A 19,017-nucleotide genomic window follows, 5' to 3' on the forward strand; every position below is an offset into this window, starting at 1 on the left:
TTCGACGGTCTTTGGTCTTCAGGTCTTCAAGACTCTGATGTCCTATCATGTCTTCAATGTCGGAGGATCTTCAAAGTCTTCACGTCTTGAAAGTAGAAAGTGTATCAACAAACTACCCGTATCATGTAGGAAGTGTGTTGACAAACTCCCCCTTAACATAAGCTCCCCCTTGAGTTATGCTCGTGAATAAGACTTTATTTTTATGAAGTGAGATCCTTGTGGTGTTGACAATGGCCAGCGGCAACTCGATCATCTTCACTCATTGAGTGCCTTCGTGTCTTCATTCCAAAGCTCGTCATCGACCATGTTCTCCTAGCCTTTAGAATCTGCACATGCAAGAAATCTAAACGCATAATGAGAACAACTGCTTGGAATATAGTTAACATAAACACATGACACACGAATGACCATGTCATAATCAAACACCGTCCGACAGTTTGAAAGTTTAATAAATTTTTCAATTTTAGTCTTTAACTTTCAAACATGCAAATTTCGACCGTTTATGAAGATTTAGTCAATTCGGTTTTCAGTCAGGTTTCAGGTAACGAAGACTTGAGCTCCAACATCGTACGATCGAAAATAAAGTAGAAACAAAATCTTTTTGGCTTTTATAAAGTTTATATTAAAACACTCCTAAAATCTTTTTGGTATTTTTGAAAGTAAAAGACAACAATTTAAAATCCTTTGAGTGTTATCAAACGACATCACCGCTAATGTCGTGCTGATATGCACCAAACGACGAAACTGTTTAAAAGAAAAGACAATAAAAGTTAAGCAGTAAATAAATAAATATATACAAACATTCTTTTTGCGAGTTTCGAGGGTAAGAGAATCATATCAGTGTACGGTCATGCCAAAACACTCTTGTTGTTCAGTTAGTTAACATTAAGATAAGCATCCTATAACAATTATCGGTATTGTTGTCCACTTAAGCTCAACTTATCAGATGTAATCATGTTTAGAGGATACGTTAATGTATGATTTATACTTACCGACCGATGTTCATCCACATCACGACACATTCCCGTATCAAGGTATGCACGAGAGTTCATCTTACCGGTGAGTATACCGATTATCATCTGTTTGACCGTATAAATTGTGAGATACTCACTTATTTTGAATTGAAAACAAGCCCTATGTGATATAATCACTTATTGATGAGGAACTTGATTTTCGTATGCATGAGGGCACAGGTGCAAGTCCGTGAACAGGTCAGTACTTCCGTACAGCAGAGAGACGAACTTGACACCCGGATAAATGTGATATTTTATCACTTATTTGATTTGGACATGTGATTGTTTATCACTTATTGAGGTCGAATGCAGTATGTAATATGTACACGTATGTATAATATCATGGAAGATCTAGACTTGCGTCCCCGTTATTTTTTTCGGTAAAAGATACAACCATGATACCCAGATGATAAGCAGCATAAAGACCGAATATCTCAGAACCTCGGCAATCTATCAAACGAAATTTCGGTACTAAGACCATATGCCAATGAATGGTTCCCACCTGGTCTTCAGTCGATTAAGATTTATATCACCCTGCACACTTTAAAATGATTGTGAGCCTACCGATACATCTTATATAGAGATGCTTATCGTTTTTCATTTAAGGTTTAAAAAGGTTTGGATAGACCACTGATGTACTATCATTTTCTCTTTTGCTCGCCAGGTTTTTGAAATTTTTCGATGTTTTTGTATTTTCCGATTTTTGGATTTACTCCCCCTAAAATCAACAAACTAAGATAAATTTAAAAACACACAAAGATATTTACAAAAATGATTTTCCGATGTTGGTTTTACTCTTGCTTGACCTTAATGCCGTTTACCAATAATAAAAAGTCAAATCTTGATTTGTCAAATGCTTTGGTAAATAAGTCGGCACGTTGGTCATCGGTGTGGACCTTAACAACATCGATTAGCCTTTTCTCAAAGCAATCACGTATGAAGTGATATTTGATTTCGATGTGTTTGGTCTTTGAATGCTGCACAGGATTTCTAGTGATATCTAAGGCAGCAGAATTATCAACGTAAATAGGAGTAGTTAGGAATTCAAAACCGTAGTCCCGCATCTGTTGTTGGATCCAAAGAACTTGGGAGCAACAACTTGAGGCAGCAATGTATTCAGCTTCGCATGTTGATGTAGCTACACACGTCTGCTTCTTGCATTGCCATGTAACTAGGCGATTTCCCAAAAACTGACATCCAGCCGTTGTGGACTTGCCGTCGATTTTGCATCCGCCAAAATCAGAATCACTGAAAGCTACCAAATCAAAGTTATTATCCCTAGGGTACCACAGACCGGTGTCAGGGTACGCCTTCAAATAACGAAAAATCCTTTTGACAGCAGCAAGATGTGAGGCCTTCGGGTTAACTTGATATCTGGCAAGCAGGCACGTTGGGTACATTATGTCTGGCCTTGATGCTGTGAGGTACATGAGAGATCCGATCATAGCGCGATAGTTTGAGGGACTAACAGCTTCTCCCTTCAAGTCTGGAGTAATTCCGTGATTAGTTGGCAATGGGGTACCAATGGGCGTTGCATCAGACATCTGGAACCGGCTCAAGATGTCACCAACATATTTAGTCTGATGGATGAATATCCCAGACTCCGTTTGTTGTACTTGTAGGCCCAAGAAGAAGGTCATTTCCCCCATAGCACTCATCTCGAATTTATCCTGCATAATGCGCTCGAATTCCCTACACAAGACATCATTAGTAGAACCAAAAATAATGTCATCAACGTATACCTGTACCAGAAGAAAATCTCCATCTTGTTCCTTGATGAAGAGAGTACAGTCGATAAGACCTCTGCGAAAACCGTTCTCCAGCAGATAGTGTGATAAGGTTGCATACCAAGCTCGTGGTGCTTGATGAAGACCATAAAGAGCTTTGTTTAGCAACCAAACCCGATCGGGATGGATAGGATCTTCAAAACCTGGAGGCTGTTCGACATATACTTCTTCTTCAACCACACCATGTAAGAATGCACTTTTCACGTCCATCTGATAAACCTTGAATCCCTTGAAGGACGCATAGGCTAGAAAGATTCGAATTGCTTCGAGACGTGCCACTGGTGCATAGACTTCGTTATAGTCGATCCCTTCAATCTGACGAAAACCTTGAACGACTAAACGAGCTTTGTTTCGGATAACAACTCCGCGGTCATCCTTTTTGCATTTGAAAACCCAACGGGTACCAATCTTCTTGTATCCAGCAGGTTTCTCTACGAGTTTCCAGACACCCAGCTTCTGGAATTGTTGCAGTTCTTCCTGCATTGCTTCAACCCAAGCATTATCTTTCAAGGCTTCTTTCCACGTTCTTGGTTCTTCTTGTGAGACATAACACGCAAAGGACCAGTCGTTTTGTTGCCCGGATTCTCGAATAGCTGCATACAAGCCTGCATTGTTGTTGTTTCGCAACATGTTTCTTGTTTGTACGCCACTTTGCACATTTCCAATGATGTTTTGTTGAGGATGGGTATTATGAATCCTTGTTTCTGGATTATCTGGAACTGGAACATTTATACCCAGGTTGTTAAGATTAAGATCAACAACCAATTCAAGACCCGGAATTGACGAAGAGGATGATGCAGTAGTCTCAGCTGTTCTATGTGTATCCACTGGAGGAGTACCCTCTGAAGTACCATGAACTGCTGTTGTAGGAGCTTCTTGATCTGCATCTAGAAATTCATCATCCTCTGAAGATTCGTTCAATTCGTTTGCATCGTGAAAATCCTCATTGTTGAGAGTATTGTTGTTCACCGAAGAAGATGGTTCTTGATTAACAAGAATCGGACGAACCACCGGTGAAACTGTTGCATTGTCACTCTCGAAAAACATCCTAGCCGCAGCATTTTCTTCAACTGCTTCAACATTGATCGAATTGAAAAAGTCATCGTACTCAAACATCCAAGGTTGACCCGGATTTTTGACTGGCAAGGTGTGCCTTTGTACTCTGACCTCAGACCATTCCTCAACCCTTTTAGTCTCTAGATTCCAGACTCGTAAGTTAGGGGTGGCATACCCAAGAAAGTATCCATCAATTGCTCTTGCCCCAAACTTTCCATTAGGGTCGATGATTGTGCATGGAGCTCCAAACGGTTCGAGATAAGACAAATCTGGTTTCCGTTTTTGAAGAAGCTCAAAGCAGGTCTTGTTGTGCCTTTTGACTGTAAGAACTCTGTTCAATGTGTAACATGCAGAGGCCACAGCTTCAGTCCAGAATGGAATGGGTAACTGTGACTCTACCAACATTGTCCTAGCAGTCTCGATCAATGTGCGGTTCTTACGTTCAGCGACACCATTCTGTTGAGGAGTATAAGCTGCACTAAACTCATGAAGAATACCCTTTGAAGTGCAGAACTCCGCCATGGAATGATTCTTAAATTCAGTACCATTGTCGCTACGTATCCGCCTAACCTTCAACTTATACAAATTCTCAATCTGAATGATCAAGTTTTTGATAATACCAAAGGTTTCACTCTTGTGTGCCATGAACGCAACCCAAGAAAATCTTGAATAATCATCAGTAACCACGAGGCAGTATTGATCACCCCGAATACTCTTGTGCTTGACAGGACCGAATAAATCCATGTGCAAACGTTCAAGAGGAACTGCCACTGTGTTGATCTTCTTTATAGGGTGCTTCTTCTTTGTTTGCTTTCCTTTCTGGCACGAAACACAGACGTCTTGAAGATGAAAATTTTTGAGGGGAACACCATTCACCAATTCATTTGAAACCAAATGATTCATTTTTCGTAAGTGAATGTGACCCATTCGTCTGTGCCAAGAGATAGTGTCTTTTTCTGTGGCTTTTGAAACGAAACATGTTGCTTGTGCAGACGTAGTAATAGCTTGGCTCATGTCAAGGACGTACAGATCATTTATCCTTGGAGCCGACAAGAGAATCCATTCTTTTGGAATTTTGAAGCCGGGTTTCAGCACATAACATCCATTAGCATCAAAGTGTACTGAGAACTGCTTGTCACAGATTTGAGAAACACTAAGAAGATTGTGATCAAGTTGTTGCACAAAGTTGATCTTGTCAAAGCTGACAATCCCGTTAGATATCATTCCTTCACCCGTAATGTATCCACCTTTATCTCCAGCAAAAGCAACATAACCTCCTCTAATAGATTTAACGTCGTAGAGAAGCTTCATGTCGCCCGTCATGTGCCTGGATGCCCCACTATCAACAATCCAATGACTACTAATAGTTCCTCCTGAAGCACCCTGCACATGAACTCAAATGAATTAGTTGGAGATGGGGACCCAAGCCATTGTGGTCTTGGGTCTTCCATTTTCATCAATGACAATAACTTCTTGTCTTTGATGGTTGGTGAATTGTGATGGTCCCCCTGATTCAACAACCGTTTTTGGTTTCCAAGTCTGTTTGGTTTCACCAGTGTTTTTCTTTAAAATTTTAACTTCTTGATGACTTGAAGTTTTAGAATTTTCTGGTTTTACAACAACAGATTGTTTTTGAACCGCATCAGTTTTAATCGCTTTTTCTATCTTTTTGACCTGTTGGCGTTTCTGTTTCTTTTCCCTTTCTTTTACAAGGCGGGGATCTTGTTTTGTGGAAACAGTTGGCTTACGGTCAGTTTTGCCACGGGGATCATCAACCTTTCCTTTTTGTTTATGAAGATATGGGCAGTTTCTAATAATGTGCCCAATGGTTCCACACTCAAAACATGATCTTCGTTCTACAAACCCCGAAGAATCATGTGATCGTCTAGCCGATGATGTTGAACTTTGTGAACCCGAGGTACTAGGTTTTGAATTGCTTGGTTCATTTCTTTTCTCGACAATAGCTTTCTTGACAAAATCTAAGTTAGATTGATTTTCAAACTTTTCAATTTTGTCTGTTCCCGTCGATTTCACAAAGTTAACATTTTTCTTCTTCTTTTGATTCGGCTTCTTGTTAGCCTGAGCCGGTGTTTTACCTTTGGGTTTGATGTGATTTTGCTGTGTTGGCACTGTTGGTAATTTCTTGTTACCACATTGTTTTCGAATTTCAGCCTTTGGAATAGGAGGACACTGTGTAACTGTAACTTTAGGTCCTGCCTTTCCCAAGAACTTACTCGTCGAATTCTCAAAGACTTTACAGATTAAGGATTGATTGACATTCTTAATGGGAAAATCTTTGTCTGAGTAAATTTTATCATCACCAACTAGAGTGTACAGCAAATTCACACTCTCCGGCTCCTTCTCAGACGAGGACTCAGCTGCAACAGTCTTAGCGGGTTTGACAGGGGGATCACATAGAATGTGATTCTCAAGAGGTATGTCCTCATTTTTGGCTACCGCATCAGACTTTGCTGGGACAGTATCGTCAGATTCATCATCAGACGAATCAGCATCCTCAATCACAACTGGAGGATCTTGATTCTGTTCAGCACTCACAAATGTATCTGCTGACACATCTGAATCTGAGGATACTTCCTTTTGGTATCCGAGTCCTGCAGCAAACTCCTTAACATCTAGAGGCACAGAAGGTTCAAAGAAAACCCTGTCCTCTTCATCAGGCATGGCATCATAATTATGTCTCACTGGAGGTGGACACTTCTTGTACCCTATGCATGTGACATCTCTCCTTTCCTTCTGAACGTCAATGATGTGATCTAAAACATAGCTAGAACTCAAATAACTGTCTAGCTTGAGTTGGATCGCATCACTTTCGGTTTTCACACAAGCCATCTCTTTTTGCATACTCTCAAGGCGAGATATATACAAATTAATATCAGTTTGTTTTCTTGAAACCATTTTAGTCAGTTCAGTTTTATCCTTCTTTAATGTCTCAATTACTGACTTAAATTCTTTTTCATGGTTTTCATAAAACATGTTGGCTTCTGTGCATTTAGAGAGGTCCACAGTCAATTTCTGATTGTGGAGAAAGGTCACATCATATTTTTCTTGCAAAGCGTCATGCTTACTTTGCAAGTCACTCAAATTTTCATTCACAGTAGTATGTTTGTCTTGCAAGTCAAACAAACTAGCTTGTAAAGCATCATGTTTGCCTTGCAACTCAGACATACTTTTCTCCATGTCAGCACATCTAGCATGCAACCTAGCACATTCATCACAATTAACAGCAGTGGGTTCATCGACACATACCTGACTTGATGAACCGTCGACATTAGCCATAAAGGCTGAATGGAGAGAAGACGAAGAGTAAGCAGCTTGATCCACCAGAATAGATATTCTTTGAGTTTCTGCTACAGCTTCCCCCAAGAGTTCATCAATGTCAATATCGTCTGAAACATTAGATGTCTCACCCACATGATCATCACCAGAGTTGGATGATTCTTCATCAACACTCCTGCTGTATCCAGAGGAGTCTTCATCTTCAGACGATTCATCACCACTGGCAGAAGATTCTCCACCACTGGTGTGAACTAGCTCCTTCACAATCTGAGCAAAACATGCTGTTCCATCAGGAGCATCACCACCCAACTGGATTGACCAGTCACAACCTTCATCCACCTGAACTGCAAGTGCTCGGTTGGTTTGGTTGTTGACAGGCACCAATGTACGATCATTGTTTCTGTTCTGCTGGTTGCCTTGGTTCCTGAAGGGGTTTTGATTCCCGTGCTGGGCTGGCTTTGTGCATTCCCTTTTGAAGTGACCCCGTTCACCACAGTTGAAGCACTTTACAGCTTGCTTATCGAACCCATACTTGGTGTCTCGCTTACTTTCTAAGCTGGTTCTGCCAGTACTTTCCATCCAATCCTTTGCTCTTCTCACAGCACTAGCAAAGGCCCACTTGATGTCCATCAAGTCCATCTCCTCTTTATCAATCTGCCTGTAATCTTCTTGTGTCAGATTAATGTTGCCAATCTGACCTTCTATCAACCCACAGTACGCGCTCACTACAGTGTTAAGCAGCTCCATGTGTTCCTTAGCCACTTCTACACTGATTTTAGAGAAGCTTGACGTGTCGAGCTGTACTGTACTTGACTTTGATTGTTGACCAGCAGATGATGTTCCTCCATAACATGCACGTTGTTGTTGTTGAGCAGGAGGAGGTGGAGGTGGCTGGATTGGATTTCCATACATGTCTGTGGTGGGAGGTGGCTTAACAGGAACTTGTATTGGATTGCCAAAACAATCTGTGCTTGTGACAAACGCTGTTTGAAGTGGAGCATGTGAACTGGTTCTTGCAGACGAAGAATTGGAAGTTCCACAGTACATTTCTGGATTCTGTGGCAATGGAACTCTCTTCGCCTTCAATGTTTCCTCCTGATCCTTGTTTTCCAACAGTTGAACGAATTCGTTGATATTCGTGGTTCTCAACACCCCGTTGTACTTCAGGATTTCCAAGAAACTACTCCATTGAGGGGGCAAAGCATCAGCAAACTTCTTCACAACTTCAGCTTGAGTTGTCACTACACTATAATTATCCAATTCCGTAAGCAGATGATAAAATCGGCTTGTCATATCTCCCAAGGACTCCTTATCCATACAAGTGAAGCCTTCGAATTCTTTCTTGAGAAGATCATGACGCATTTGACGTGTTGCTGCATTTCCCACTCCTCTGTTTTTCAATCCATCCCATAACTTCTTTGTTGTCTTGAAGCTGACAAACTGATGGTAGATATCCTTGCTCAACGCCTGAGTGAGAATGGCGTATGCCTTCTTTTCCAGATCATAGGTTTTCTTTTTATCTTCTGGAAGATCAGCAAATGTAGTAGAATCTGAAGCAGCAACCTCTATGGCTTGATCGAAATCTGTGGTGAAACGTATCCACAGTTCCGTATTTTGACCAAGAACATATGTTTTAAATCTCTCAACCCATCCTGGATATTCATTCAAATGCATCAACTTTGGAGGTCGATTCAAACTTCCTGTTTCACTTTCGCTTAGTAGAATACTTTGAATGCTCGGAGTTTGATTCGATACCAAAGCCCATTGATTTCCCTGAGAAGATGTCGATACCGGCGACTCGGCCCATAAAGGAGATGACCTGGTATTCGTGTATTTTCCATCGTCTGGAGCCGATGTACCCCACCATGAGGGAGTGACATTTGATCTTGTATATTCACCATTGTCTGGAGCCGGATTCCACCAACTAGGATTCATGATAGATAAGCAAAATAAATGCTAAGTAAGAATGATCCGAAAGATAACACAACCGAAGGATCCTGGTCGAAAGATCTGAAATCACAGAAACTAGTTAACAATAGACAGACCACAATCGAAAGATATAACCTTGTTCGAAGGATCAACAGTACTCGAAAGATTACTGTTGACTCTCGAACAATGATTTCGAAAGATTCAAGAACTCGAAAGATTCCCTTTGAAAGATCCTTATCTTTCGAGCCAAATCCTTATCTTCTGAATAACAGATCTCGAAAGATTCACCAATACGAAGGATCCTAATCTTTCGGACACTAATCTTTCGAAAAGATTCCTTTCTCGAAGGATATAATTCAAACTGTGAAAGATGGATCGAAGGATAATAATCTTTCGATCCTCTCTTGATCGAACGATGATCTTTCGATATCGAAAGATATCCTTCGAGACTTCTGACACAAACTGATCTGATGTGAAAGGTTGGTGAAAAAGGTGATGGGGTTGGTGAAGTTGCTTTCGGCAGAAGGGATGTTTCTGCACAACTTTCCACCAACCTTTTGACTTTCAAAAATTATACCCCAAAAGGCAAAACTTTATCCTCAAGTTCAGTCACCGGAAACACACCGGAATACCACCGGAAAACACAAAGTTTTCTAAAAACCAATTTTTATGTTACCCAACCCAACCTTGAACACTCCCGGTTAGTTTAGACACGTTTTTACTCAAAGAAAATGCAAGAAACTTAGTAAAAACAGGTGCAAAACCAAGTGTTTCAACACACCAAAACTTGTAAAAACCCGGTTTTAAACAAGGTAAAGAGCGAGGCTCTGATACCACTTGTAGGTCCCTTTTCGCGGAGGATTACGAACCTAAACCTTGTTATACAAACCTACTAGCGAGTGCGGAATCCAAGCTAGCAAGCAAACCGAGTTAGTAGCAAGTAGAGAAACAAACACACAAGTTCACCGATTAACACAACTTGTATTAATGCAATGAGGGTTCGGTTACAAGCTCAATGTTTACAGAAGTGTTCTATAAACTCTCTAAGTGTGTGTGTGAGTTTTGGACAGAATGCTCTCAACCTATCTCTCGGTATCTTTCTGTCTGTGTGTCTGCTGAAACTCAACACATGCATGGGTATTTATACCCAGCTCAAGATGCTATGTCCGAAGGATTCGACAGATGGTCCGAAGGATCATCTGTCGACCACATGTTACACGAAAGATCAACATGGACCTCGAAGGATCATCCTTCGAGGTCTAATGGTCGAACCATATCTTTCGAGCATCTCGAAGGATCAGTTGTATCCTTCGAGGCTATCCTTCGATCCAGACAAACATCTTTCTAACTGTTGACTAAGTCAAACCGGAGGATGGTTGACTTTGTCAACTTACAGAACTGACATGGACATCGTTTACATACAGACCGAATACAGACAAAGTACAGACACAAGTGCACCAACACCCTCCCCCCTAACTGTGCCCATGTACTTGGGTAAACACATTGGTTATTGATCACTGGCCATTGAAACAGGCCATTTGAATAATAAACCTAAATAACGGACACTCCTTGATCCATTACTTATGTAAAGATGAAATTACAATGAACAAAAAAGAAGAAATAAGAAAAAATCATAAGTCATTAAAGAATTCTTTACAAAGCACATTTGTTCTTCATCTGACTCGTGTAAACATTCTTCGATGATGGCAATGAGGTGCCGATGCTGGTGGATCCTGTCAACGGTGTTACATCAAAGTAAATTATATTATTTAAAGGATGTCGACACGTATCGATGTTATTTGGATATATCACAACTTAATTTTCTTGTTTACAACCTTCTACGGTTTCGTCTTCAAGCTCAACCACCACCAACTTTGTCTTCTCACTAAGTATTGCAAACTTAAGTGTATAACACATGTAATGAAGTATGTAATCCGTGTGTTGAATATGATTTTTGATTTATCATAATTCTGAAAATTTTAATTTTTGGGTTTCAATCAAAGAATATCAAATAGAATCAGTGAATGAACGCTTCTTCGTGTTTGATTATATTTATGAACGTTTTTTTTTGTGGTCGTTACCTAAAATTAATTAACGAACACAAATAACATGAACACGTTCATTTCCTTAATAAACGAACACAAACAAAAACAAAAGATCTTGTTCGATCGATAAGTGTTATGGACAACTCGAATACACATAATGTCCGTTTGATACCTTTGCACCCACATATGTTTTAATTTTTAACATGCCAACAAATATCAATAAGCAGTATTATAAATGCAATCCATAAATACTGCATCATAAACAATGAACAAACATAAATTTTGTCGTACTAACTCAATAATACATACATAATATTTCTAGAGGCCATGGTGATGTTGACAAATCAAAATGTGCAACTCCACAATGCTAATTAACACTTCCAGATCATGTCGATAGGTTACAAGGTACAACTCAATAATGCATATTATACATTGACAGAGATAGATCACATAAGAAGTTAATGAAGGAGGACCATATTCAATAAAAACAAAAGCCCTAGTCAAACAAGTAACACTTACGCATACTCTAGTAAAAGATTGCAGTTATATATTTAAAACAAAGGCACACCACCCCACGTCCTAAAGCTATTATTATTAATTTTTTTAATTCCCTTAACACATAACATCCTTTAGAAGCTTGTACCTTCGAGTACTAATCCTTGGTGAAGGAGCTCCGGTGGGTGGCTTTCCTTCACCATGCTGACGGTTACGTCGGTTGATCTTCTTATAACCGGAATATTCTGTCCATTTTTTTATTCCACTGTCTAATTTTGAGTTTGGTTTCCTGGATGAACTATGATGTTTGGAGGCTTTGATTTCTTCGGTTCGGCACCAATCACAAAGCTCCGTCGGCTCCAATGATTCATTATAGTCATTGCTACAATACCTACATGTATATAGTAATCAGGCTCATGCTATTCCCATACCCGAAACGGATGTTTGAAAATCCTCAAATGGCCGTTTAAAGATAGTGGGCCTATGACGCAAGACCTAAGTGTCAAACAACTATTTGGTGCAACCTCAAACGGTTGTCTAAAAACGGTGTAGAATTAGAAAGAAATCGGTGTAGGTTATATATATAGCGTGCCTAGTAATTTAAACATGATGAAATTAGTTTAAAAATAAAGAACTAACATACATGTTAAAAATGATAAATTGAACAAGTTTTTTTTTTTTTTTTTTGAAAGATAAATTGAACAAGTATGACCACTATAAATTTTGCCATGAAAATTGGGTCAAGGTTGATGAATACAGATTGCATGAATTATATGACAACACTTATTAGAATATATTGTTTTTATCATAGTAATAATAGATATATATATTAGTAAGTATTTTTTTTATTAACTTGCTATAATGTATTAAGTTTTTTACGTGAAAAACAAATCTCATATTATTATATGTGAAAAATATATTAATGCTTCATTTAAACATTGTAACATGTGTTATTAAACACAAATCTAATATTGTTTTCTGATTGCCTTGTCTGAAGAACAGCTTTCATCTGCATTGTTTAATCTGCTTCAGAACTTAGAAGCGTGTTTTAATTGATGAATAAAATAAAACAAAATAAAATAAAAACAAAAGAAAATATTTACAATATGCACCACTTGCATTTTTTTTATAAAAGCACCTTTGCATTATTAAGAAGTCAGTTAAAGATTTAATTAGTAGCTAACATGCTAAAACAAACCATACATATTACTATAAAAAAATACTGGTAATAACTAATAACCATATTTGTAGCAAAATAACAACTGACTGCAAGAATACGAAACTTGAAGTAGAAACTGTCACATAAATGTTATTGATGATGACCGATGAGACATGCAAAACGATACAGATATTATATGAATTAATTTACAAATTATTTTCCCATTTATTAAAAGTTTAAACTTTAAAAATATGATTTTTATGATTATGATGATGGCGCAAACATCGGCGGTGGCAGTGAAAGTGGTGTGTGCTCAAGATAGTTTACAACACATGAACTCTATATTTGAGATTATTAAACAAACCCTAAGACTACAAGGTGTGGTTCTAAAGATGAAGGGGGCGTTGAGTCACGTGTCTGTCCTGTCAGCAGCACACGGGGTTTTGTCCTCCAAACCCTAAAAAACATGGGGGTGGTGGGGGGTGGGCAAGGGGCGTCCAATCATCAAACCTCCAAACCCAAAGCAGTCAATCATCAAGCATTCAAGCTCCACCGCCAAAACATATGCCCCCGTGCCGGTGAGAGTCTCCAAGTCCCATGGGGCAAACGGAGCGGGAGGATCCAATAATTTTTTTCATTAGGTTCCTTTTGGTAGATTCTTGCTAATTCTCAATATTTTTTCAAAATCATACAAGTGTTCCACTACTTTTTTCTATTTTTTCCAAACCAGAACCCCATAAAACCCCTTAGATCCGCCCCTGGGCAAATGCCCATCCACGCCGATACTGAGTGGTGTTGGCGGCGTGGAGGCGTTTCCTCTCCCCCTCCACGCCCCTCACCGTGTGGTCGGGTGCACCCATTGAAAAAAAATTAGGGTATTTTTATTGAATCTGAATCTGTTTTCTGTGATTGAATATTAGGGTTTGAGAGAAAATATGAATGTGTTCTTTTATTAAGAATTGGTAAATGATAAAATATGACATATGATACATATATACTCGAGCGGATGGAAGACCATAACCGTCTCTAAACTTATACTAACATAACATAATAACATAATCGAACTAAATATTATCTAGCTTATATTATCTAATAATTTTATAGGCTAAAACCACACTTTCACTCCTTGAAATTTTGGTTAAACGCTCTATTCACATATTCATAGGTCCGTCACAGGTCTAATCGTGCGTGCATACGTGTGTATCTGTGTATGTGTAAGAGAGAGGGAGACATGCATACCAGTGTTGAAAGCGGTGGTGACAGTTGATACATCGGAAAATCTTGTCAGGGAAGCCCACATCGCCACACATACAACATACTCTTTCAACATTCATCATTTTCTTAGAAACCCTGATCTTTTTTTCTCACACACAGACAGGAAGAATTCAACAAGAATAAAGAGAGGTGGTATGTGTCCCTCTCTATATAAGAGGGGGTGGGGGTGGGGGTGGGAGGCACACGTGTGGTTGTGTGTAAAGCTTCTAGTATGTTGGATAGAAATGACATTTTTTTCTAAAATTTATCAGTGTAAGTATTCAAAAAATTACCAAAAAAATTTCATCAAAGACAATGGAATAAAAGCCCTGGATTTTCACTTCGTTTTATGCCTCTAAAATGGTTAAGTCGGCGCTGTCAGATCTGATCAATTTAGGGATTGTGTTTCACGATAGTGATGGGTTTTAGAGAGAGAGAGGGGGGGAAGGAAGAAGATGAGAGTGGGTCATCTTTATTTTTTATTGTTCAAGGGTAATCTAGTCATTTCACATCCTCTTAACTGAGAAAACTAACTGATGTAAGACACAGAGACTATCCGAGAAGGAAAATTGAAAAGTTTAGTACTATAGCTATAACTTTAGAAAGTTATAGACAAAAGGTGAAAAAAGAGAAACCACAGTAACTATCCGGGCATTTAACTCTATTCAAAGTGAAGTAATAGTTCGTGAGCTACTTAAGATTAGCTACTTTAAATTTTAAAAAGAGTCAATATATTAGATGAGCTCGAGCCAATGTTCATATTCCTAATTTAACTAGACTTCTGGTCTAATAGAGTTTTGTAGTTTGAAAAATTACAAATACATACAAAATATTATATTATATTATATTACAGGCTGGCTCTGGGCCCGGCAAACCCGTGCCGACGCCCGAGGCCCAATATTTCAAAGGGCCCGAAAAATCTTTATAAGCTTGTATATATTTATTAAATTATATATTTAGTATATTCATCCATTTATTTTGTAAACAAATATTGGTGGTCTAGTGATAAAAACCATCTCAAAATAATGTAAAGATCTCAAGTTTAAGTCTTTACTCTATCACTAAGTTTTAATTTTTGTAATTCATTTACCTTAACCATAATTTTAGGCCCAATTCTTTTCGTCGCCCGAGGCCTAAATTTTTTTAAGAGTTTTCAGGGACGGCATATAATATATTATATTTTATATTATATTATATTATATTAAGATGTTGCATATACAGTAACTTTATTTTTTTAGTTTTTTTTTCCTTTTGTCGTTTCGAATTTTGCTTTTTAATTTTCTTTTGCCTTTTGTCCTTTTTTTATAGTTGTACCATAACATTTAGTGTTGACTTTTATAAACCCTTTAATTTTCTAACAACTTTATAATTGAGTTTTATATTAATGTATATGTTTGTATAAATTCAAATTAATTTACTTTTAGACGTAAAATTTTTTTGAAAATGAGTTGGGTTAAATATTATATGTTTTTATGCTTATTATTATGTAAGTTTTCAGTTTTCTACGTTTTCGAAAATGATTCGGATCAAATATAAGACGTTTTCATTAGACGGTATAAATTCGAGTCACTTTACATTTCGACACCGCCACAACGTGTCGCAACTATTTTCTTACGTGCTTATTTTTATGCACGTATTGGTATAAATTTAAGTTGGTCTACATTTTAACATAAATTACAATTAGCAAGTTGTGTGAATAGTGTTTTCATTCTATATTGGCTTTTTTGTTTCTTTCTTTATTTTTTTCGGGATTTTATTATTTTTATTTTTATTTTTATTTTTATTTTTTACTTTTATTTATGTTTAGTGCTTCAGTTTTAGGTTCCTTTTTCGTTAAAGTATATTTGAGATAACGTTTACCTTTCCGTTTTCATTTAATTTAAAATCACCCCGTCTCGCTGTCTAATTTTAAATTTATTTTTATAGTTTTCGGTGATGTAAAACATGTGTCGATATTCTTTTATTCTTAAAAGCATATCCGGGTGCTATATGGAACCAAAATAGATGTCCACCAAAACCCCGCAGCGTAGAGCGGGTAATCTAACTAGTTATATACATATTAAAATTTACAACTAAAAGTGTATATTAATGTAAAAAAAAACATAAGGCAAGCCTGCTCGAGCTTTATATGCCTATATAAGTTTCTGTTTATCTGTTTCTATTAATAAGATAAGTAATTGCTCAATTTTGTGTAGAGATAAGTTCAAATTATCCCTCAAACGTGGTATGACATATGCATCATGTCTTCGACGTACTTTCCAGGTTATTTATTACTTGGCGAAACAGAAACTCAAACATGACCTTTATTTGGATATCCGATATCAATAACATTAGCCATCTTGATTGGATTTGTAAACATTGTAATCTCTTTTAGCCTGACCACTTATGATACTTTCTCTAAAAAAAATAAAAATTGATAGTGTTGAACATGTTCATGTTGATTATATCATAAGAACAAGGGTAAAACATAAACCCTAATGATGTAAATTCAATCATGAACAATAAAATAAGAGGTGTGTACCTGATAGTGGCGGATTTAGGATTCACGCCAAGCCGTAACATTTTATAAATAAGCCGTAACGAAATCGAAAAAACATCAAATTTTTCCAAAATTTACACTAAAAACGTCAAATTTTTCCGAGCCAAGCCGTAGCGGAGGTTACCCCCCCGTTAAGGCTAGGTCCGCCCCTGGTACCTGATTAGCAGTCACCACACCAGAGAGGGAAGTAGACGTCATGTTCGTCAGATTGGTCTGGTTCCCCTTTAGGATGTATCTTCTTGATGGTAGTACCGAGTTCTTTAGGGTTGAAGAACTCGTAGTAATGGAGAGAGAGGAGGGCGATTTTAGTGTGATGTTATGAGGGTCTAACCCTAATCCCTCTCTAGTAATCTCCTTATATACACCCAAGGAGAAACCCAATTAGTTAATTAGGGTAATCTGGCCCATCAACAATTACCAACTAATTTATTATAGGTTTTAATATATTTTGATCCATATTATATAAATGATAATGATGGCTACTAGATTAAATATATAAATAAAATATTTAATCTTACATTCTCCCACTTAGCCGAATAATCATTTATCATGAGTATTAGATTAGTCTGATCAGAAGTTAATACTCATTTTAGCCTTAAACAAGTACTATAGCAGAGAAATACAGCCGTTGAATCATTATGCGACTCAGGACCCCCATTAGTCATACTATAGCCTTAATTTAAAACCTAACAGTTATGATCAAAATACAAACAAGCCCTTTAGCGTTTGATTTGTATTTATAGTTGTCTATATGTCATTACACCGGCAGAACATATGTAAGAGACATACAAAATCAAACTGATGAGGAATATTAAAAGTTAATCACTCATAGTACGATATGCAGTTGTACATAGTCATCAATAAACCCGTGATTATTATAAGCGCTTACATAATAGTTATGGGTGATAGACTTTTAGTTATAGGATCCTTAAGCATATCATGAATGCATTCGATACAAAGATTTAGTTTCCTCAATTCGTTCATAAACGAATAATTAATTGTGTATCGAAATTTAATGCAGCACCTCTCGAACTGTTACTGTTCAAGGAGACATGGTAGCTGACTTTATCACAATAAGTCTTCAATATATTAATTATAATAAGTTAATAAACTTATGAGTCCACTGATAAATTTCCAACAACATTTAGTGACTATATTATGTCGTTATAACTTAGGTTGTTGATATCAGTCCATTATGACTCTTCCATGGGATAGGTTTTGTCTGCTGACATAAGGATATACCCGAAATTACATTTTGTCATCTTTGAATATCACAAAGTTAAAGTAATAAACCGGTTTTAATTCTCACTTCTTCTTTAAATTGCAGCCTCTCGTTTCTTTTAAAGATATTGTAATACTCCATTAGATGCTTCACATTAATCTAGACATATCTAGTGTGTTGCAATGTGAGTAATATCTAAACGAGTATAGACTTGAATTTACATAAGGCTTCTAATTAATGAAGCGTAAGAAATAATCTCATTTATCCTGTTATCCTCTGAAGGAGAGCATTAATGTTTGTTACATATGTAAGGACCCATTTAAGGTTAAACTTATGGAACGAAACTAATGTCCCATTAGGTCTATCTCGGCATGTTATGATATCTATCACGTAAGAGATATCTCTGAGATCTATTATATCAAAGTTTGTGTTAACAATGCTTTGACTTATGTAACATATACTTGTCAAAAGAATGTAATCTATATAGACAAGTTTATTTTAGTTGCTCCCACCCATCTTGAGGTAGGTACATTAATCCACTTGGTTGTTGATGAAAATAATCACGTTAAGATTTCATCACATTATGATGTTTGCATTAAACCATACATGGATTTTATTGGCTTACAAATAAAGTGTTCTTTAACCTTTAGTTTGGAACTTTCAGGTTGTTTTATGAACATGTAAATATGTCAGCCATTTGTTAGGGAAAATTGTTTTTATGTTCATCTAATGTAGCTCAAAACTATTATAAGCTACTAGAACAGTGATGATCCTAAAAGAAATCTTTTGTTAGATATGTAATAACGATTCTTTAATAATTTATCTCTTCCTGAGTACAACCTTTGATAATCAATCATGCTTCTTTGTGTCTTAACGTTTATATCAGGATTTGGTTTAGTTATGAACACTCTTAGGTAATTCAATCAAATCCTAAACGTTATGCGGACACATAAAATCAGTTTTACTAGAAAACTGTTTTATTTCATTCAGAAGATTGATTGACACTAATGGCTTAATTAGAAGAGATAGGATCAGTAAACTTTTCCAAAATCCATTTCAACTCCAAATTAGAGAGGTTATGTAATCATCAAAGTTAGTAGGTTTTTAAACCTAGATGACCTCCTGAGTTGATTATTGGGTTTGTTAGAAGTTTCAGTTTTATGGATTAGCTCTTGGTTAGGTTGCTATCATTTTTAGGATTCTAAGTTTGTAAGAGTGGTG

At 37.2% G+C, this 19,017-nt stretch overlaps 1 protein-coding gene across 1 annotated transcript; it reads right to left on the minus strand.

The window, feature by feature from the left end:
* Window positions 1-10,582: 10,582 nt before the first annotated feature.
* LOC110931044 lies at window positions 10,583-14,178 on the minus strand. Its single transcript, XM_022174443.2, has 3 exons — window positions 14,021-14,178; window positions 11,771-12,013; window positions 10,583-10,815 (listed from the first exon to the last, which is right to left on the minus strand). The coding sequence occupies exons 1-3, from the start codon at window positions 14,116-14,118 to the stop codon at window positions 10,680-10,682; spliced, it is 477 nt and encodes a 158-aa protein (XP_022030135.1). The 5' UTR covers window positions 14,119-14,178; the 3' UTR covers window positions 10,583-10,679.
* Window positions 14,179-19,017: the final 4,839 nt, after the last annotated feature.

This window comes from Helianthus annuus, chromosome 3 (genome assembly GCF_002127325.2).
Source record: "Helianthus annuus cultivar XRQ/B chromosome 3, HanXRQr2.0-SUNRISE, whole genome shotgun sequence".
In the NCBI taxonomy this organism is placed as follows: Eukaryota; Viridiplantae; Streptophyta; class Magnoliopsida; order Asterales; family Asteraceae; genus Helianthus; species Helianthus annuus.